The 23,542-nt window shown below is 31.7% G+C and overlaps 2 protein-coding genes across 2 annotated transcripts; both read right to left on the reverse strand.

The window, feature by feature from the left end:
- Positions 1-3,225: 3,225 nt before the first annotated feature.
- Positions 3,226-8,309, reverse strand: LOC125808651 (DEAD-box ATP-dependent RNA helicase 7-like). The gene is made up of 14 exons (XM_049488322.1): positions 7,758-8,309; positions 6,988-7,122; positions 6,768-6,908; positions 6,577-6,688; positions 6,300-6,370; positions 5,951-6,105; positions 5,747-5,858; positions 5,392-5,493; positions 5,242-5,302; positions 4,986-5,154; positions 4,817-4,913; positions 4,640-4,734; positions 3,868-4,001; positions 3,226-3,601 (listed from the first exon to the last, which is right to left on the reverse strand). The coding sequence occupies exons 1-14, from the start codon at positions 8,229-8,231 to the stop codon at positions 3,417-3,419; spliced, it is 2,043 nt and encodes a 680-aa protein (XP_049344279.1). The 5' UTR covers positions 8,232-8,309; the 3' UTR covers positions 3,226-3,416.
- Positions 8,310-12,092: 3,783 nt separating this feature from the next.
- LOC125808652 (protein TPX2-like) lies at positions 12,093-16,949 on the reverse strand. Its single transcript, XM_049488323.1, has 13 exons — positions 16,767-16,949; positions 15,752-15,913; positions 15,494-15,620; positions 15,064-15,172; positions 14,097-14,152; positions 13,822-13,900; positions 13,643-13,705; positions 13,471-13,521; positions 13,165-13,223; positions 12,831-12,906; positions 12,671-12,736; positions 12,502-12,564; positions 12,093-12,337 (listed from the first exon to the last, which is right to left on the reverse strand). The coding sequence occupies exons 1-13, from the start codon at positions 16,939-16,941 to the stop codon at positions 12,272-12,274; spliced, it is 1,152 nt and encodes a 383-aa protein (XP_049344280.1). The 5' UTR covers positions 16,942-16,949; the 3' UTR covers positions 12,093-12,271.
- Positions 16,950-23,542: the final 6,593 nt, after the last annotated feature.

Consider the following 23,542-nt stretch of genomic DNA (forward strand, 5'->3'; position numbering starts at 1 on the left):
GTGTGATGATCACGCAATGCCACCAAAACCTCCTCTCTTTTTTTTTACTCATGTGACTGAGCTTAGAGTGATTACTCCAAGCGGCTGCGTACCTCAGTGAAGAGGATCAAGTCATATCGTAGATCAAGATGATGAGTTTTATTTATTTTATTTCAGTTTTTTTTGGACCGTACACAGTTTATACTCTTGCGGGCCAAGAGTAATATGCAGTTTATGCTCATACCTTAAGGAGCGTTGTAACTTGTAGTTTAGGCTCTTACGTCGAGGAGCATTTCAATTTGCAGTTTAGGCCCGTACGTCAAGGAGCATTTCAACTTGTAGTTTAGGCTCGTACGTCAATGAGCATTTCAACTTGCAGTTTAGGCTCGTGCGTTGAGAAGTGTTTCAACTTGTAGTTTAGGCTAGTACGTCAAGGAGCATTTCAGGGAAGAATTCCATCAATGTAACTATCCTTCTAACCTTTTGTGATGAAGAATTAATGTACTTCGATTTGGTGTTGAATTTTATGCGTCCGCATTGTTGAAGCTGATTTGTACTTGATTTTGTGTCGACTTTTGAAAGTCAGAGTTTAGAAGTCCCTTGATGCTTTTGCCTTTTGAGAGCGACCAAAGTCCAAGTGTCACTACTCTCTTCTTTGGAGAAGTCATCTACCTTGGATGTGTTTGTTGTTTTCTTCAAGGCGGAAACTTCAACTGGTTCAAAGCTCCCAAACTGTAGTATGATGACACCTTCTTCAATTTTTTGGCGATACCACAGGACGTAGGACATTTGAAATTGAATCATTTTTATGATCAAGTTTGACACTAGCATGGTTTATCTCAGTTGTCTCAACATCGTCAATGATGATCTTTCCCTCTCGTACCAATGTCATGATCTTTTCCTTCAGAATGAAGCATTTTGTGGTGTGATGACCAACGATACATAGGATCATCGACTTTATTGGATTCTTTGGGTCGCTTTGACTCTGGGAGTGCAATGACTTTCTTGGTTAGCAGCTCATCAAGAATCGCAGGAACGTCAAAGTCCAGAAAGGGATACTCTTTTGCTTGTAACTCCTGCAAACTAGATTGATTTTTCACTTCTCGCGTTTGTTGATGCACCGCGATCCCTTTCAACTTTTATCTCATGGAGGCCTTCATAGAACTCGTGGTTACCACCATGGACTCATTAGTTGTGTACTCTAATGACTCTTTGAACTGTGCATCTTTTTTCCTTGGATCAAAGACATGTGATGTCTTTCCATGCTTGCAATGCTCAACTCCATGTCATGAGTGCGTGTAGCTAGTTCTTCAAAAGTTCGACGCTTAATTCCTTGAAGGATATATTCAAGGCCCCAATGCATTCCTTGTATGCAAATTTCAACTGCAGAGATTTCAGAAAGTTGGTCCTTGCAATCTAAGCTCAACATTTGCCAACGATTGATGTAGTCCACTACGGGTTCATCCTTACTTTGTTTTGTGTTTGTCAATTCCATCATGATCACTGTACGACGGGTATTGTAAAAAACGATTAAGAAATTGATTTTTCAATTGCTCCCAACAATCAATTGATTCATGCTCTAAGTCTGTGTACCAATCAAAGGCGTTTTCTTTTAAAGAACGAACAAACTGCTTGACAAGAAGATCACCATGTGTACTAGCACTGCTACAAGTATCGACGAAATGGGCAATATGTTGCCTTGGATTTTCGCTTCCATCAAATTGTTGCAACTCTGGTGGTTGATATCCAATTGGCATCAGTAGACCCTCGATTCGCTTAGAATAATTTGTGTGTCTACAAGATATATCCCAAAACGTCCTGATACATCGCATCTCGGTTTCGGATACATCCCTCAACATTTCGATACATCACGTCTCGATTTCGAATACATCACTTAATGTCCAGATACCTCGTGTACGTCTCGATACATGGCTTAAAGTGATGTATCATACCGATATATTGCGTAAAGTGATGTATCCAACCTATACATCGCGTAAAATGATGGATCCGAGAATAGGAGAAATAGAATTTTTTGTAATTTTTTTTCAAGTGGTAGAGAATATTAGAGATTATGGTAAAATAAGTTGTGTATTTAGGTAAAATTAATTCCTTACGTTTGGCATGCGTTTTAAGTAATTTTATAAAATTTATTTTTGAGCAATTTAATTCTTTTAAGTTTTTTAAATATTTTAGCAAATTTTGTCCGTTAAATTTTAGAAATTAAATTAAAAATAGCATAAAAGTCTTGTAAATCTTAAAAATCGCAACACAAACCATGCTAAACACCAAAAATAGCAAAAAATCTAAAGTTGGAACGCACTTTAGAAAATAGACCTTAAATAACAAAATTATACTTCCTTGAAAGTGAGTTCTAGCCAAAATAAAAATATTTCCTTAGTTTTCATCAAAATTTACAAATGATTATATTATATTATTTGATGGAGATAAAAAATGAATAAATTTAAGGGATCAAAATTGCTTAAAGTAGTACACTATTTAAGAGAGTACTATAAATATACCTCAAACATTTGTCCATTTATGTCATTTTCTGAATTAAATAATACTCCATCTATTTCAATGTATTTGATAGAGGATTTTCGAAATTTGTAGTCATAAACATTAATTTGTGTCTATAAGATTTTAAAACTTATAATCTTAATATTTATATGATTTGTAAAAATATCTTTTAGCAAGGATAAAATAAAAAATAAATTGATTCTTAGATTTAAAAGGTCATTATTTTTTCAGTGGATAAAAACAGAAAATCTTTTATCACATTAACAATTTCCTGAATAGTTAGGTGGCATATATTTACTCCAGTGTGACTTTCTCAACTGCTACTGTTTAGAGTTTAGCAAGATTAAAGAGAACTCATCTTTGCTGAAGAAAATATCATACCATTCAAAATGTATTTTTATTCTCCCCCGACATCTGAATAAAACCATCGTTGAAGTCCAAGATATATTGCCCAAAGGATCAATCGTAACATTGTTATCGTGAAGCAAATCAAGTAGCAGGGATGCAAGAAACATTGTTCTAACGCAAGAAAATTAGACTGGTGATGATAGAATCAAACATTCCATTTTCTTATTTCCTCCTCTTGCTTGGAGGAATAATTATAAAAATCTGTGAATCATATAATTGAAATCTGTTTTCTTCAGGTAACAATACCATACAAAATAAATAATAACTTAAAAGTGTCTAACCAAACATATCGTAAAACACGGAATACTACAATTCTTTTCCCTACAATAAAGCCAACTAGCGAAAAGCAGAATGAAGCAGGGTACAGGGAGGAGATACCTATAAAAATTAGTAAAATTAATACAGAAGAAACCTTACTGAAGTCTCATACATTTTCTTCACTATACCAAAATTTTGAACGCAGCCGTGAACACTATTGTATTGTCAGCTGTCAAAAAAATTGTCACCATTCCTTACCATCTGCGACCATAGTTGCCATTACCTCTTCCTCCAGAAAAGCCACCTCCGCCTCTTCTGTTACCGAAGCCACCACCACGGCCACCACCTCCAAATCTTCCACCTCTTGGCTTCTCTCTCTCTTGCAAAGGAGGCAGTGCTTCCACTACCTCTAAATTTACCCCATGTGCAGTTTTGTGGCCTGAAAATCCCACAGGAAAAGATAAAGAGGGAGAAGAAGATATTAGAAAAGCAACAACAGTTATGATCCCCCATTAATCAAATATACAAACTAGGCAGAGCTAACCTGCCTAAACACAAACATAATAAAAATAAAAAGGAATGATAAAAATAAAGTGAACAACTCTAATGACTGAATTAAACGTAAGAACAAATTTTACCACTACTGTTGAATGATTATAATGTGCATGTTCATTGAATCATCTGCAGAAAAATGGAGAACTCTACCTGAGAGAAATTCATCCAAGTGCTCAGCAGCTACATCAAAAACTGCCCCCTTTCCATCGGCTGTCAAAGTAAGACCATTGATTGATTCAACCTTCTCCTCAGGCAGGAACCTCCTCAGGACACTATAGACGAAGCTGCCAATAATATGACAGTAAATAAAATCAGAATCATTGGACTGAACATGACAACAGTTTATAAGGCTTTGCTATGGCAATCATGTCTCGAAATAAATTTAGGTCAGTTTGATGTAAATTAAGACCACTGCTTAGCACAATGAATCTCTGAGCAAGATGCAGTAAACCTGTAATGTAATTCACTACTTCCTATTGGGAACAATGAGAAACTTACTTGTTCATGAATCCATTTAGTGAAATTCCTTTACCAACTTCATTTTGTAGCTAATTTTATATAAATGGGTAGAAACACTGATGTGAGACTATGAACATTCATGGTTCCCTGCCTACATCCTTGCTTGTGCATTCAAAAGATGTGTTTATATTCAACCACCCCTGTTAGCCCCATGGTGCACCACCCCACACACCCCAATAATATTTGTCAAGATTATGTACAGAAGTTTTTAGGATAATACTTTTTGCTTAGATACCAAACATTAATATTAGTAAGAAACCACTTATTTTTGTGAAAAACATTCTCCAAGCAAACATTTTCCTTCAATACCGAACACACCCACAATTTGAGGCATTGAAGTGCACAAGCCACAATTCATACTTGAAATTCAATAAACAACATATTTCAAATTTTAAATACTCACGAAGGTGAGAAGATGGGTCTCCCACACTCGAGAAGCAGAGTAACACAGTTCTCCATAGAAGTAAGAAGCGATCGAGTCTTGATCTCAGAATAGCCCTGGAAAGCAAGACACAAGTTAGTCAACAGTAAGATCAGGCTTGCCTCCCAGAGAGAATAAATAAAGACAACAGAAACATACAGCAGCCTTGGCAAGAGCTTTCGCAAGCAACTCTGCTGGTGATAGGTCAGAAGTATTCAGAAGCTCCTCTGCAGCATCCTTAAATGCAGGTATGACACTATAGAGAGTTGAAATGAAAATTAATAAAATGATACATTTGAAATTAACCAGGCACAAATGAAAACCATACCTATCGGAAATATCCGCAATTATATCAGCAGCTTCTTTCCCAGCTGCCTTGGCAACATCAGCTGGCTGAGGAGCAGATAAATGCTCAAACGTCACACCAGATTCTTTTTCAATTCTAGAAATGTTGGACTTCCTTGGATCATACAGCATTACAGCCACACCACTCTTTCCTAGAATGTGACAGAAAAATAAAGTTAGTGAGAATGCTCCCTAATTTATGTAAGCTAATGAAAGCAATTCCAACATCAGAAACTCACCTGCCCGTCCTGTCCTTCCAGATCGATGAATGTATGCTTCAACATCACTAGTGGCTTCGCACTTTACGAACAAAAATATTAATCACAATCAGCACTCAAATACCAATAAACTTTAAGAATCAAGCATGGAACATGAATGTGGTAACAAACCTGGATAATTAACTGAACATCATCGATATCCAATCCACGGGCTGCTACATTTGTGGCCACTAATGTCATGAATTTTCCTGATCTGAATCCTTTAAGTGTAGCCTGAGAACATGTGAAAATGATAAAGGGTTGTTAGTTGTTACTATGAGACTAGACTTGCACATAATTATCAATTTGTTAATGAGTCTGGAAGTTGATGACAAATACTGCACATTTTATATTTGCATAATCAACAGTGTAAGGTGGTTAATTCTGAGGAATTGATATCCTTCTAAACGGAAGGGGAGAACCTGAAAAGATGGTGGAAGATGAGGAGAGCACAGTAAAATAAAGCATGTATTTCAGAAAATTCTACCTCACGCTGGTTCTGTTGTATCTCCCCATGCAAAGCACTTGCCCCAGGCAATAAGCCAGCTAGCTCTGAAGCTAGGGCCCTTGTCTCAGTAAAAATAATTGTGCGGCCTCCACTAATTTTTCATAGAACAAAAAATTTATAATCATTTCAGAGGTTCATGTCATGCTTTAAATGGAAGACACTGGAAAATGAGAAGCAACCAACCTGCCGTAGCACCGAATGATATCAGGAATCAGCTGAGGTCTTGCAGAACTAGAGCATGGAATAATAATATGCCTCACATTTTTACTGGCCTTCATTTTCTCATTACCAACAAGGTCAACCGTTTTCTTATCTGGTTTCAGAAACTTAGAAGCAATCTGGCACCAAAAACATGTTTCAGTAAGAGAGAAAGAAGTGCAAGCTAAGAGCGCAGCAGTTGTACATCCCCACCCACCCTCTAATTTCCAACTTCCAGGTGGTTTGTTTACCAAGCCTTAGGCAGAGAACAATTGAACTGATAATACAGGATACTATATTATGAATTCAAAAACAAAAGGTAAAACTAACATACATGCTTCACCCAGACTGGCAAAGTGGCACTGAAAAGAACGGTTTGAACTAGGCTTGCATCTTCGACCTTGCCTTTGAATCACAAAGGAATAAAACAAACAGAAAAGCATAAACGTGTCAATAACCATAAAATAGAAAATCCCGCAACAGAACAGTAATGCACTGGCAAATTTCAGCAGTCAAAGAATTTCATCCTAATATCTGTAACAGCATAGTATAGATATGGAGGGGTAAGAAACCACAACTTCTGTAGGAAGAGATTTCTGACTCATGCATACCTAAAATAAATTCGACATCATCTACAAAACCAATTTTTAACATTTCATCGACTTCATCAAGAACACGGAACTTTAAAGACCTGAAATCAATATTTCCCCTTTCAATGTGGTCCTGCAGCAGAATTTTGAAGCAGTCAATTTTCACTCCATAAAAGTGAATGAAATTCAACTTGTATATCAGCAAACCCTACCTTAACCCTTCCAGGAGTACCCACTACAATGTCAACTCCTCTTTTTAGTTGAGCCTGTTGTGCCCCCATAGGAGAATTTCCATACAGACAGCACGAAGTGAGCCCAACAGCCCGGCCATAAACTTCAAAGTCAGCAAACACCTGCAATTAACAAATTAACAAGATGCTACATACAAGAAATGCAACCCATTGGTTAACAGAGAAGGCTGATAATATATACCTGAAGTGCCAATTCCCTAGTAGGTAAAAGCACCAGAACACTAGGAGCCTTCCCATATCCTGTTTTTCGCAATGCTTTAGTAGGACCATTTGTTAGGGACTCCAAAATGGGCAAAACAAAGGCCAACGTTTTACCCTGCAAATACAGAAGCACAAATTGAAGTCAAGTCATATCTCTGCTTTACAATCTAGTTAACCAAAATAGTCAGAATCATTATCATGAAATTTCTGGCAGCGGCAAAAGGAACAGGAAAATCAATTTACCATTAACATTCATAACATGAGGACTAAATTTCACTATTGCCATTTAGTTTAAATTCTTGATTGATGAATAATTTATAATATGAAACATGCAGCTCATAATTCATATATAAACTTTTCTTCAAAAGGGTAATCTGTATATATGACAATAAAGAAATCAAAGAACCTTTATCACAATCCAAAAGTAAGCTTCTCATCAAAGGAAACATGTGCATCTCTAGCAGCAAGAGACCAAAGAACCTTACAAACAATTTAGGGTCTCTAGGTCTCTTCCTAATGGACATCATGGTAAGAAATATGTGTATCCAATATAATGCATCAATACATTACAATACAACATAATACAATATAATGCAATCCATTATCAAACAATTTGTAATAATTATCCAAACAAAGTGTTAGTCCTATACAAACTGGTTACTCCATTAAAACTCATCCACTATTTACATAATTAAAGCACGGCAAGTAAATAATAAATATGCATGATAGAATCAAGAGCTGAATTCATACCTGACCAGTACGAGCTCGACCAACCAAATCACATCCATCAAGAATATCATCAAAAGTCATAGCTTGAATAGGAAAAAGTGCTTCTATTCCCTTAGAATTCAAAGCCTCTTTTAAAGGCTTTGAAATCCTAAAATTAGACAAAGCATTAGGATCCTCCACTTTCTTCTCAACCATCACTTCTTCCTCGTCCAATTTAGCCTTTTTATTCTTCTTCAAATCTACCGGCTCGCATATCTCTGAGCTCGTATCACTCTTCTCACCATCCAAGTCCAAAGCTTTTCGCTTTTTCTCTTTCTTTTTACTCCTTTTTGCGTCCTCTGAATCAGACCCAGAATCAATCTTCGATTTTTTTGACTTTTTCTCTTTGGTTTTCTTATCAGTAGGAGTTTCAAGATCAGTTTTGGGTGTCTTCTTCATTTTCTTTTTGGATACCTCGGAGGCCATTGTTTCTTCAGTTACAACAAGTGCAGGCATGATAAATTTGATGTGAGGGGAATTGCTCTCCTGCCGAAAACGGTGTATTCTGCAGTTAGGCGCAGAAGCAGGAGAGGAAAGAGGAGGAGGCTGGGTTTAGGGTTTGAGTTTTTATAGGGTTGATGAGAACTGATTAAATCAATGGTAACCGTCCGATTTAATAGACTCAACCAAAGATATTTTTATGGGAGTGTCGTAAGATATTTTTGGACATTTTGGAGTGAAAGTCAGTTTTAGGGCTAGAAGAATTAAATTAGACTTGTCGCTCATAAGCATAAGTTATTATATGCTTATAAATGGAGTGGGCATAAATATCGAAATATCAAATTGAATTAAATTAATTTGATTTTTTTTTTTGTTTAGATATTACGGTTTAAATTTTGATTACATGATTTATATGTACTTTTGTATTTTGATTTAATCAAAAATTATATATTGGTACAAATGTAATTTGGATTCTTTTAGGTTTTGTAAAACTTTATAGTCCACTACTTACTGTTGGTTGTTACTTGTTAGTATAGTATAGGTTTAGCTAGCGTTTGGCCTAAGTTTCCAAATATTCTTTGCAAATAATATTTGGGCCAAGTTTTTGGTGAAATTACACCATGTGTTTAGCCCTAATCTTTCCCAAGAATATTTTACTATTTCAAAAAATATGATTTATACTCATAAGTTTTAAAAATTATTTTAAGAAACCCCATATATTTTTATTAGCATTTTATAATGAATATGTTATGTTAAAAATAACCTTATAATATAATTGATAACAATCAACAATAACAAAATAATAATATAGGCAAGACAATTCATTAATCGCATACTCAAATTTGTCTTTGATTCAGTTATAATTATAACCCATTAAACACAAATTGTTCTTTTTTCTCAATTTTATCACTCAAATTAGAACTTAAACTTTTTCGGAGGAGGTAGTAACAAATATTAGTTGAAATTAATAAATAATGGATATTTTTATAAAATATAAAAGTTTGGGTAATTTTTAAATTTTTTAAAATTTCCAAATATTAGAACTTGGCCAAATACTAGTTGTTTCTAGTAATTCGAAACGTGGGATACTTGGCAAATATATTTGCCAAGTTATATAACCAAACACCACTTCCCAAGTTTTCCCCAAGTATTATTGGGACCAAACGGGTCCTTATTCCTTTTTTTAGCCCAGTAAACTGAAAATTTGAACAAAAATAATCATAAAAATTGAAAAAGCACATTAAATAAGCCCATAACAGAAAAAATCAAACTTAATAGACTGAAATCAAACTGAACCGAATTATAAGAAATCGAATCGAACTTAATTAATTCAATTCAGTGTTCAGTACACCAAAATCCTGTGACCAAAAATCGAAAAACCAAAATAAGAAAATAAAAACCGGATCAAATTACGAATGTACACCCCTAAGTAATAAGTTTTAAAAAATTATTTTCAATATTTTACTATTATAATATAGTACTTGAAAGTTCTTTTTTTCTTTAATCTTATTCCAATACTACAATGGGGTGAGGTTTATTTTTTATTTCTAAACAAGCACTTTCATGTTCAAAAGATACAAGTTGTGAAAATGAGGATAATGCGAAGGATGTGCTGGTATACTAAGAGCTACTCCCTCCTTTCCATATTATAGTTGATCATTTTATTAAGAATAATTGTCTCATATTAGTTGTCCACCTTACTAAATCAAGAAAGCATTAATTAAAATTTTCCTATATTACCCTTACAATTTATTCTTTTTGAAAGTGTTCACATTTGTTTGTAAAATTTTCAAGATGTTTTTTCAGGGGTGAATTAGTAAAATTATCTTCTTATATATGATTTTTTTAATATGCGTGTAAAAAGAAAAATGATCAACTAATATGAGACGGAGGGAGTATAAGATTAGGAATGAAGATATTCGAGTCAAGGTTGGTGTAGCCTTCATTGTGAATGAGATGAGTAAAGCAAGGATGAAATATATAGTTTGGGTGTGTGAAGAGGAGATGCGCAACTGCTCCAGTAAGGAGGTGCAAAAGATTGGATATAGTGGGTATAAGAAGAGGTAGAAGTATGCCGAAAAAGTATTAAAGAGAGGTGATTAAAATGGACATAACGCAACTCTAGCCTACCTAGGACATAACCTTAGATAGAAGGGAAGAGTAATAGGTAGCAGTGTATTGTTTTGATGTTCGATCCGTTCATATTAGCAGTGTATTGCTAATGTAGTTTCTTATCTTAATTCGCTTGATGTTACTATTTATTGATTCTTTGTGCCTTGACTATTGTATTGTTTGTTACTCCCTCCGTCCCATTTTATGTGGCAACATTTCCTTTTTGGTCAGTCCCAAAAAGAATGTCACATTTCCTTATAAGGAAAGTATTTAAAGGTACAATTCCTTTTTTATCCTTATTGGTCCCACTTAATCTTAAAATAATACTCCAATACATTTATGAGGAGAGAGAAATTGAGTCTACTTTTTAAAAGGGCAATTTGGTAAACATTTCAAAGTCTTCATTTATTTCTTAAACTCCGTGCCCGGTCAAATGTTGCCACATAAAATGGGACGGAGGGAGTACAATTTATTGTTTTTGTTATTGTTTATTGTTTTTTGTACTCTTGTTACTCCTTTGTTTTTGGCCTATTTTTCCTTGAGTCGAGGATTCATCAGAATCAATCTCCCTTGCATTTCAATATCCCGAACTTCCGAGCGTAGTTTGGTTCGTTGGCTTATTTTTTTTTTTCTATCTTCTTCTTTTTCTTGTTAAATATACTAGACAAAAATTATACAGAGATTATATATTATATGAATATACATTGTATACTAGGTATTTAGGATAAAAAAAAGAGGGGGTAACCAAAATAAAGTGTATAATAAGAGTATTCTATACATACAAATTAATATAGAGAGATATGCGTATGCATCATAAATGGGGTCGAGAAAGAGGGGGTCGCTCTTGACTTAACAAGCTATAAGATTGAACGCTGAATTATGCGGAAGCTGAAAAATAATAAGCATGGCTAAACTTCTCAAAATAAAAAAAGTCTTTATAATTAGACTCTGAATAAAGACTATGAGACAGTAATATGTTTTCTTCATATTTTTGGATTTTTTCCTCAGCATGCCCTTTTATTATTTTTGCATTAAAAATTTGAAAGAACATATAAATATTATTCAAATTCATTTGTTCAACTTAGTAAATTTTTTCTTTCTTAATTTGCAAAGCTAAGTAAATTTCTTTTCCAACATTCAGTACTTTGCTTAGCAGTTGAGCTTGATCGTGAGCCAGAAAGATGCCTTCCTTTCCAGTTTCCATTTATCTGATTAAGCAGCAACAACAACAAGTAAATAAACCTCAATCCAAAGTTAGTTGGAGTCGACTATTAATCATCACTATACATTTCGTTCCATTTAGATTCGTCTCGTTCCAATATCCAAGAATGTAGGTTCTCTAATCTTAGAAGTTCTATATATTTTCTACTTCAAAGAACCAACTTGAAGAAATACAATCCTGAACAACAGCCAGATGGACCTAAGAAATGAACTTCTTGATCCTGCATTCTTCTTGTAGTATTCCAAGTACCTGAGTGATCAGTACAAAGATTAAAGAGAAGGTCAGGCAAACAATAAGATAGCTAGGCATTCAATCACTATTTTCAATACTACTCCCCCTCCTCAATTTGTTTCTCTTGCCTTCCTTTTTATTCCGTTTAAAAAAGAATGTCTCTTTCCTTCTTTTTTTTTGGCAACTCTTTAATTCTAACTTTCCACATGACATGTTTAAGATCACTCGATTCAAAAGTCTTCTTTACTTTCTTAAACTTTGTGCCTAGTCAAAACTAGACAAGCAAATTGAAACGGAAGGAGTTTCAACAATTAATGTTATCTTACTATCTGTTTTCTTATTCACGAAATTGAAGAAACAGGTACCTTTTCATGCTGGACTAGTATCCAATCCTTGGTGTGCGGTGCCCCTTGTGGCACACACTGATTTGGCTTCCGAATGCAGCAGGTACAAGAATAAATTCCTCTTTAAAAAACTTCTAATGCATCTTTCAAGATGCATAGATTTTTGGCTGATCAGATACTACACTACTTTCTCTTTCAGATCTAAGGGACAACTGAGATTAAAAACAAAACGACGATTGAAATTAGTTGGCTGGAAGACATGAGTAAGATGATGAATATAAAGATATATAATGCATTCAATTCATGTTTAAGATCATATACAAACAGTTAAAAGCAATCGGATATGACTAAATTACTTTCATGTTGAAGCACATACCTTATTAAACAGTTCTACTGGTGGATGCATTGGAAGCCTCGTATCGACTGTAGAATTACAATCCTGTGGAAGGATAGGACATAACTCATAAGAGCCTCATGTAACAGCAGAGAAAGAAACTATACTTAATGGAAGATCGATAAAAGTAAACAAAGTGATTGTGCATTACCATTGAGGTTGTACTTCTTTCTCCAATGTTTTCACATATTCTAGTATCTTCGCTACTAGGGAAGATCTGTATGAAGACATGATATAGTTTCACAATAGCATATTCCATAAACTCTAAAAGAGAACACAAAAGACAGCTCACATGGTTAGATTGATGGTACCTTGTTGCATCTTAAAGCTTTTGATTTGATCGTTGTTACAGAATTCCCCTGCTTCGCAGCATTCTGAGTGTTTGGTCTGAGAAAACAATGCAAACATAGGTGTGCTTAAACCATCTGGTGAATCATAAAAGTAAAATGGATGATCTACATAGTTGATTTTTTATTCCGCGAGGAGATCACAAATGATCCCTGGAGGATAAACTTTTGAAGAGATGATTTGAGTTTTTAAAATAGTTAGTTCAGTTTAATAGAAAACCAAACAAAATACAACTTAGTATACACGAAATTCTTCTCATTCAACTACTGGATGAGGACATAAACCTATCAATCCAACCTTTTAAAATCCACAGAAGTGCTAAGTACCGCAGACTCAGTATTTTGGCTGTTTGACAACTGCAATAACCCAACATAAAGATATTAGCTTCTATCAATTTATATAGTTTTCACAATTCATCATTTAGTTGTTTAGTTTTTAAAATATTCCGTAAAACCCTCAACATATACAGGCAAATCCGTATGTGTGAAACTGAGTGAGACTAACTAATAGTTGTACAGTAAAAAACTTGTATATATCATTTAAAATTTCTGTGTCAAAATTTGCTATATTCTATAAGAATGCTGTGGAAGGAAAGTGACCTACATTTGCAGATGAATTTCTCGAGGCCCTCTCCATAGTCTTCAACTTAAAAACCTAAAAACATGAAGAAGCGGATTGAGATTGGTAAGTATGCAACACAATTTCTTTCAAAGTCTTCATCGATTTAGCAGTAATGAGGAGAATTGGAGCAGAGGATAGAGCTATGTGTAATTACATGAAACTCTGTTGATCTCAATGCAGTCTTCGGATGAGGAGGTAATACAGGAGCTTTGAGAATCTAGAGAAAGCACAAAGAACAAGTCTTAGATGAGAGATTTGAAGTAACTTATATGCTAATGCTGTTAAAATAATTTTATAAAGTTTCGGAAGAGAGCAATATCTCAAACTACCAACTTTTGTGTTCAAGGGTTGTGCTTTTGAAGGTTGGCCTTTAGCTTTTGCATTTTCACTTGACTCTGAATCATTCTTACACCTGAAATTTTTAGAAACAAATCATAAGTTTATCATTCAACTGTTAGTAAAGGGATAAACAACTGAAGAAATCCACCGAATTAAAATTCTTGAAACAATCTGAGCATCTCTGCGCCAAAATCTGTAAAGAGTGACTAAAGTAGCCAATGACGTGCTTTTATAACCTATGTGGGATACTATACTTCTCAACTACATACCTTCGTCTTAGCGCCCTCTGCATGGTTTCCAGTTGAGGATCTCTAGGAATAGTGACCTTAAATAAGAACGTGTCAAGTTAGATAACTTGAAACCATAATAAATATTCTACAAACAGCAAAGGGAGGTTCATCAGGTGTTAAATATAACATCTTTCAATAATGATTTTAATCATTCACGTTAGACTTTTTGGATATCTTGTGAATAGCAAACTTTGATGATTCTTTAAATGAGCAACATGGTTGGAAAGATGAAATGATGACGAAAGAATATTTCAAGAGCTTACATATAAAGGACAAGGTTTTCTACTGTTAGCAAAAGCAGATCAACACAGACCGCTGAATTTTGTCACAAGCAACTCACTCTGACTGCCTAACAAGCTTCACTGGGCTTGGCCTTTTACACAAGATAAAACTAATTCAACTAAACCATCATCAGATACTGAAAATGTATCGACAAGTTCTTACATTATAGTTGGATATGTTACTTCAAAGTATTTTTCCTCATAAATATGTCACAAAACCTTACTGTTGTCAGTAAAGAGAAAAAGTGAAGATATTGTGTACATCTAAGGAATTTCAAACTTTTAGCTTCATTTGTATCTGACCATAACTACATCTGACTGGGACTTTCCTCAAGTAGACCGAGTTCACAGTGGATAGACTACCGTAGTCCTTTGGAAATACCTTTCCAAGTCGTCAGAACTCATAAGGCATTGCAACAAAGATCTATGTAACAAAGGAAGTATGACGTAAAAGCTTCCAATCTAAACTTGGAATACACAGGGTAAAAAAGAAATCCCATGGACGGAGTTAAGGCAGATGGAACATTAAATTGACAGAGAATTCATTACATAGACTAAATCAGAATTCATTCCCTTCTGTTTTTGGATAGCTTTAGAATCGATAGAGCAGTTTCAATCACACTATAACAGAAATAGTATCAACAAAAAGTAACTAATGCATGTACCTTACGCAGATAACCACTCTCTAGCTTTTGTCTTTTGGTAGCTAAATTAAAAGATACTGAAGAATTCCATGAGCTTCTCTCATCGGCCTTGCTTGGTGGTTTCTGGGACCTAACAATTGAGCAATGAGAAACATAGCAAAAGCTAAATACTAGCAGGTTTAGTCAAGTTAAAAATGGTTCAAGAAATAACCTACAAGTGAATAAGACTAACAAATTGAACAGACGGGAACTTGACAAACATACACAAGCCTGAAGAGGAATTTACAGTAATTTTTTTTATGTTCAATGTTTTTGATTGAAGTAAGTAGAGATCAGAAATCATTTGGCAAGAATAATTATAAGACAAAAATTTTAAAAGTCACTTACGCAATATATCACCCTTGAAATGAATAAAAACTATCAAACGAAGTTAGAATATCTTTTGACATACCTTAGTTTAGCCAAATGACTAGCAGTGGGATTCATTAAAGTTGAAACTCTAGCTTTGAAAGATCTGGTCTCTGAGTTTATCTTAGCTTTAGGACTTTCATGAGCCATTCGATCAATGGATAATGGCTCTGAAGACGTAGAAACAATACAAGTTTATGTTACACTCCTATATCAACTAAAGGGAAAACTGAAAAACCTTAGCAAACATATAACTAGAGAGTCATTCCCAAAAAGTGTTGCTAGTGCCTAGTAACCTAACCTTCAATTTTCGATTTATAGGATGAAACAGCAGAACCGGTGTGAATATTTGAGGAGTTGCTGCTGCTTGATTTTGCGGTTTGTTCTTCTCGTAACCTGGAGGGACCAAGTGAACATTCTGCTGCTGCGGTCTCCTTCACCAGATTTAACTTTGCAACGAGAGCTAAGAAGTTCCAAAAGCAACAGAGGAGAAAAAGTGAGGACAGTTATAAACCAGTACCACCAAACAAATACTCTCCTTAGCGGATCAATATAAAAAACAGTTAAAGGGAAGAGCAAGACCGAATCAAAATTGCACGAATACTGAAACAGCAATAAGCTAAACAATAAAATACACTTACTGCTTTAGAAAAAAAAACACAAGTATTCCCTCTCTAATATAATCTTTAAGATTTGGCAGGTATAAGGGAAGCAACAACAACAACATAACCACTGCAATCCAACAAGTGGGGTCTGGGAAGAGTAGGATGTACACTGGCCTTACCCTACCGACTACCTTTATGGGGTAGAGAGGTTGTTTCCAATATGTAGTGAATTTAAAAAAGAGTTTTCCCTTTAATAATTTAAGCTTTTGATGTAGTAGTGTTCACAAAAATTTAACAATAAGCTGTTAGATGAGACAATTAACACAAGTCAACAGAAATGTAACTTACTCTGTTTCCTTAGAAGGTCATTTTCGAAAACATCATATTAAGAAAACTTCACTATAACCCTGAAATGTCCAATATGAGCATTCTCATCCAGTAACTTTTGATTTTGCATAACACAAGATCATAATAAATTGGCCTTTTTTCAACTTAATGTATTGAACAACTCATACACATTTTCTTCTTCTTCTTCTTCTTTTCAAATTAAAACCTGATAGAAAAATAGCATGATGATAATCAAACTATACATTCTTTTTTCTTTTTTCTCATTATGCCGTGAATGAAATACAAGAATATAATTTAGATAACTTGCACGCAAAATAATCAACCATCAAAAAAACAAAAAAAAATCATTTATGTATGTCTTACGAGAAGGTGGATAGTTGCCTGCAGTTTCAAACCAACGTTGGGCTTGTGCAGCCTGAAAAGGCGACTCTGGGGTAGAGAAATCATAAAAAAACGCCGCGTCATACTCATATTCCCAGTCAATTTTTTGCAATTCATCCGAACATTCAACACTGAAATCATCCATTTCTCCTTCCATTTGCAGAATCTCCTGTTTTTTTCAAAATGCAAAGTTTTTCTAATGACCAGAAATATTTCATATAAAATAATCATAGGTTCCCATTTCCTTAAAAGAATGTAAACTATTGAAAATGTGGTAGAGGTGTATATTTGAAAGTGACCTTTCATGGAGGAAGGTGAAAGTGAAACAATAGAAAGGCGTCAGTTTAATTGTAGTTAGGATAATACCGGACATTTCAATTTGTTTGTATGGTTCTGACTTACACAAAATATTAACAATTAAAAAAAATATTCATGATCAGTATAAGTATTTGTGATTTATATTCTGCAAGATAATAATAATAAAAAAAAAGCCTTAACATGACTTTCAATACTACGTGTTACCAACTAAATCAATATTATTATCAATTCTCAAAGTGAAATAAGAAAAACATTTTATACAATAATTATATAGGGCATTTAGATGATCTGTTGGACTGGATAAACGGAACAGTTAAGCAATGGATGGAAAAAGAAAAGGCAAAATATAATTCTACAAAAAAAAGTCAGACCAGGATATTCCTAATCTTTGTCTTTAGAACCAGAAATAGACACAATAATTCCACAATTTTTTATCACCCAGAGCAGTGAGGGATGGATATGTTACGACAGATATCGAAATCAAAATATTTGACATGTATTTTAATTTTTCTTGGTATTCAATATATATTTGATATTTATAAAAATAACATTGAAATATTGAATATCATATCGAAGTGTATAAAATTATATGTATTATTTAATTATTATGATACTAATAAATTTATATCTTATATTAGTACAAAAATTATTTAGATGTTGCAACTTTGATTACTCTATCGTAATTGAAAAGTTTTTTTGTGTAATTAGTTAACGAAGAGAATTGCTTGTACTTTCTCTTACATATTTCTACATGTTTAAGTAGTATGATATAACTGAGAGGTTTCGTAAAAAATTGAAGTCATAATTATCTATTATATGATTATATGTAAGTCGAAATCGAACAAGTTATAATTTCTGATTTACCATATCGTAAAATATTGAAATCAAACTTAAACATATTGAATCATACCGCATTAATTTGATATGAAGATGATATAATAGCTTTAAATTAAAATTATCGAACTCATATTTCTATATCGTCTTGTACCATAACATGCCCACCCCTAACCTAGAGGCTAGAACTGTTAGTATATCTGTGTTCCAACCAATAAATTAAAAAAATTGAAATAGGCTGGAAATATAAAAAAAATATACTCATTTTTTTAAAAATTATCTAAGGCGAGAGAATTCATTGTGCGTACTTAAGAAATTTAATCCCCTCATTGTATTCAAGATGTTTGGTTATCATCTCTGAATAAAATGAATATACATGTGGCAGGAGTAATGGTACCTCAAATGTGTATAACCTCATGCTGTAATGTTTGTAGCTTGGAGAGAAATCTGCGAGATTTGATCCACAGGCTCTCTTTGGCTTCTTGTTGGATTTCTGGTCTTTAATTTTTCTGAATTATGAGATCCCTAAATATAGTTGTAGGATGAAAAAATTGTGATGAGAACAAATCTTTTCGATGAATCAGATTAAAATAGCATGAGCATATTTGATCAATTAAAATATGTCACTTGTACACGTGACATAATTTCATTTGCCTTTTATTTGACTAGACCTGTTACGGCATTTTGACATGTGGCATAATTTAATTGGCTCTTTCACTTGACTTAGCGTGACACGTCATTTATCACATGACACAAAATTAAGTATTTTGAATAAGATATCACCATTGACTTTTTTTTTCATCAAAAAAGCGTCTTCTCAATATTATTCAAATAAAAATCGACTACATCAAAAATAAAAGATGGGTATATCAATAAGACTAGATATGAAATCGACTACGTCATGTTCTTACACTTATTTTTATGTGTTTTAGTGCTCAATATTATTTTATAGGTTTTAGATATCCAAATAGACAAAGGGAGAAAAAAGTTTAAAACAATTACAAGAAAAAGGGTGATCTATGATCATAGATGAAATAATAGACTACAGATCAGATCATAAAAATATTCAGAGGGTATATCAATAAGACTAGAGATGGTCAAGTCACGAGGCAAAAGACAATCATAAATTTCTTCTGTAATGAGTCAACAATTTAGTTTTAGATTTTAGTATTTAGTTTTTGCACATTAGTTTAGAGATTTTTGGACAAGTTTCAAAGTTTTTTCTCCCTAGCTTGTTGAATGAAAACCACCATCATTTCTTTCAGTTTTAATATTCAAAGGTAAGTTTATAAGTTGTCTTAAGTTATATTCTAGAGAGAATTTAGCCGCGCTTCGCGTAGTTATATAAAATATATGTAAATTTATTTTAGAAATTAATTATGATACAAGAAATAAAAAACCAACTATAGAAATAAGAAAATGATAAAATCACAATACAAATATTTTTTTTAGAATTAGAACTTAAGTAAATTACATTTTTATTATCAAATATTTTTCAAAATTAAAAGGTGAACTTATTAAGAAAAAATTCATATATTATGATGTTAATACATATAATTCAAATAAACATATTTAAGGACTTGATTTTTTTTTCTTGTTTTTTATTAAATGTTAAATTTATCTGATGAATCTTCTTTTTATTTGAAAAAAAATGATGAAACTAAAAATAGGAGGAAAAAGAGATAAGTATTTCAATTGAATTTCTTCTTTGATACTTAATCCTTTCATTTTCCTTGATTTTTCTCTTATTTTTCATCATCGTCTAAATAAATATTTTCTCTTATTTTTCATCATCATCATCTAAATAAACCTCTATTGCTAATTTTCGTGTATATCTTATATTATTCTTTTGGCAATTCTTTTAAAGTAGAAGAAATGAACAAATTTAAAGAAAATGTAAATGGTTCTTCACCATAAGAAACACCTAAGAACAATGTATTTCAATATTTTATATACATTTTTTTTGAGCCATGAGTAGTAAAATTTGAACGTCTCTTAGCGAAGTTAGCTATTTCTGGCAAAGTTACAAATAACTAATTTGAGCCTAAGTGAAAATGTAGTTTACTACGATTAAAAAAATTATAAGAACCTAAATTTAAAAAAATTATAGAGATAACACATTTTTGTTAAGTTCGTAATCACAAAAACAAAGATGAAAAAAAGTTACATAATCAATGCACATATTTTTGAGTTTTTATCCAACTTCCCTTCTATCCACATTCAAGAGACTTTTTATGGAGTCAAACTAAAGTATAAGTCTGATATTACAATAATAATATAAAAGATCACTATTTCAAATATGAATAATCTTGAGTAGGAATCTTATGAAACCAAAAATATGAATTTATATTGACAAAATTAAAGTAACATCATATGGTATCTTAAATTTTGAAATTAAATAATTGGGGGTTATGAATATGAAAATTTAAAGAAAATGAGTTAATAATATTAATTAAAGTAAAAGTTCAATAAGTATAAGTTATGGAGATAAAAAAAATTAATATAAATAAAAGAAGGAAAAATAAAATAATGAAGACCAAAAAAAAAAAAAACTCATGAACTATCTAACATTTTTTGGGTGTCTAAGTTTTATTAGGAAAGAAAGCAAACCAACTTCTTCTTTTTTGTATTACTCCATTGTGTTTAACAAAATTGGAAGAGGAAAAAAAATACAATAAAAAAAGAGACAAATATCTTGAAAGATTGAAGAAGTAAATATTGAGACTTTTAATTATTTGTAATAAAGAATAATAATGTAAATAATTTTTGAGACTTTTAAGTATAACAGTAAATAGATGAGTAGTAATTGATATATTTATTTTTTGTACAATAATAAGTAAGTAGAAAAATATGAAAAATTGTCAAAAAAAAATTCAAGAAAAAGATAAATAGAATCTTTGGGCCTTGGCCAAAGAGAGGTGCAACTTCACTTTTCTAACTTCTAGCTTATATTATATATAGATTTTTAAGCACAACAATATCTAATACCAATGAGAAATGTAATATAGATAATATTATTATTTTTTACTATAGATAATATACCTTTCAACCATGACAAAATTTTAGAATATTAAAATGAAAATAATACATTAATTGAAAAAATTGTCAAAATTTTGAGGAACAGAATAAATAGATTCTTTGGCCAAAGAGAGGTGCAACTTGAATTTTCTAACATTTAGCTTATATTATATATAGATTTTTAAGCACAACAATATCCAATAGCTATGAGAAATGTACCATAAATAATATAGCTTTCAACCATGCCAAAAATTTAAAATATTGAAATCAAAATAAAACATTAATGAATCTTTAAAATATTAAAAACATTCAGACTTTATACTTCTATGATTATCGATGAATCTTTCAACATAATGAAGCTTCCTTCTTCATTTCGATGAACTTGTACTAAACTAATGTGGACATCTCTTTGTAATGAATCTTTGAAGAATATATCATTGTCTTCATCAAAGTGAAGCACATATCATGTCACTATCGTTTCTATAATTTCTTATGAAAAAGATGAAGAATAAAAAAAAAAGAGAAAAAAAAACTACACTAATACTGAGAAAATGCAAAAATGAATATTCAACATTTCCATGGATGATTGTTATTTATAGATTTGATAATCCATAAGAATAGTTAGAAAGGAGTTGAATAATCATGCTATTTAAGTAGAGAATATGAATAGATGGTGGTTTTTTTGTAACTCATTAGGTATAATTAGAATAGTAAATATGATTGAATTTTTTATTTAATAAAAAAAATATTTAATGAAAAGAATTAAGAAGAAATTCTCAAAAAAAGGAGAAAAAATATAAATATAAATGAAGGTCATAGAGAGGTGCCACATCACCTTGTCTATGTTTCTTCTTTATATTATACTAGATATGGCACGGGGCCCAATATATGTTACTATTTCTGTTTTAATTTATGTGATACATATGAACTTTGAAGTTGATCAATTTTTTAGTATGTTTTTATATATTTTAAGTTGCTAATTATTTTTATTTAGAGTATGTTTTACGTAAATATATTATAAATCACAATAAATAACAAGTTAATTTTAAAAAAAAACTTATAAAAAATTCATTGACTTTTGAAATTTCATTTGTATCACATAAATCAGGACAAAGCGAGTAATATATATGAAAATGACATAAAACGTACTATAACTCACAATCATTAGCAACTTAAAATATGTATATATCTATATTTCTCCTAATTTATGTAGTATAGATGAAATTTTGAAAGTTAACAAAAACTTTTTATATGTTTTCAAATATTTTAAGCTATTAATTATTATAATTTATAATACTTTTTACATAAAAAAATTATTTATATAAAGTATAAAAGAAAAAAATTTAAAAAAGGAAACATAAATGTTAGCAGGAGTCCAATCTATGTTAATTTCTATGTTTTAATTATTGTAATACCGATTGAATTTGGAGAGCCAACTAAATTTTTTTAAAGGTTTTTTTTTTATAAATTTTAAGTTGTTAATTATTATAATTTATAGTATTTTTATTAATTTTATTAATTTTAAACCAATATCTGTTTTTCTCTGTCTCAATTACATGAGACATATGGAATTTGGAGAGTCAACTAAAATTTTAAAATATGTTAAGTTGTTAATTATTATACCTTATAGTAGTATTACGTGATTTTCAAATAAAATATGTAATTTTTTTATTTCAATTTATATGTCATTGATATAATTACATATATTGAGTAATGAAGAATTAATGTCTAAATTATGTGACACCTATGAATTTTGGAGTGTAAATCAAATTAGTTATATGATTTTTAAAAAATAAAGCGGTTAATTATTACAATTTATAATACTTTTTATATATTTTTTAAATGATATATATATATATATATATATATAATATTAGTATTATATTATATTAAATTTTATTATTTTTAAATTTATGATCTCAATTGTCAGCCTATGCCACATTATAAAATGTTCTAAAGTAGATATCAGATTTACAAAAATGTCGATGCCAGCTAAAGTAACAAAATAACATCTAAGGGCATGAACCTATATATGTATATATAAAGCTGAATATAGACAATCTGATGTGGCATCTCTCTATGACCAGTATTTCTATTCATCTTTTTTCTCATTTTTTGACATATTATCTTTGTTTTGTATTTCTTATTTGTATTTTAAAAAAAAAGTATTTATATCATACCCGATTAATTATGCCCTTTATAACATCCAATACACTAATATAGATTTAAGTAAATGAAAATGGAAGATGAAAAGATAAAAACTATTCATTTTTCATAACTGTTTATAATTATTTAGCCTATAAAATAAAAAAAATAGTTGACCATTTGTAACAAATAAGAACAAATTTCTTCACTTTGGCTCTTCTTCTTCTGACGATGATGATGATCAATATATGGTATCAACTTCTGTCGCTAAGATGTCCATCAAATTTCTAGGTCATGTGACTTTTTTAACAAAAGAGAAAGAGAGAATATCTCATGATTCTTGTGAAGACATTGATGTAAAGAAAGAAATTATGTAACAAAAAGTTCTTTTCAAAATAAAAGACTTTTTGAAAAAATGTTTATTCCTCCTACAAGGAGAGAAA

Source organism: Solanum verrucosum, unplaced genomic scaffold (assembly GCF_900185275.1).
Source record: "Solanum verrucosum unplaced genomic scaffold, falcon-dt-bn FXZP01000251.1, whole genome shotgun sequence".
Lineage (NCBI taxonomy): Eukaryota > Viridiplantae > Streptophyta > Magnoliopsida > Solanales > Solanaceae > Solanum > Solanum verrucosum.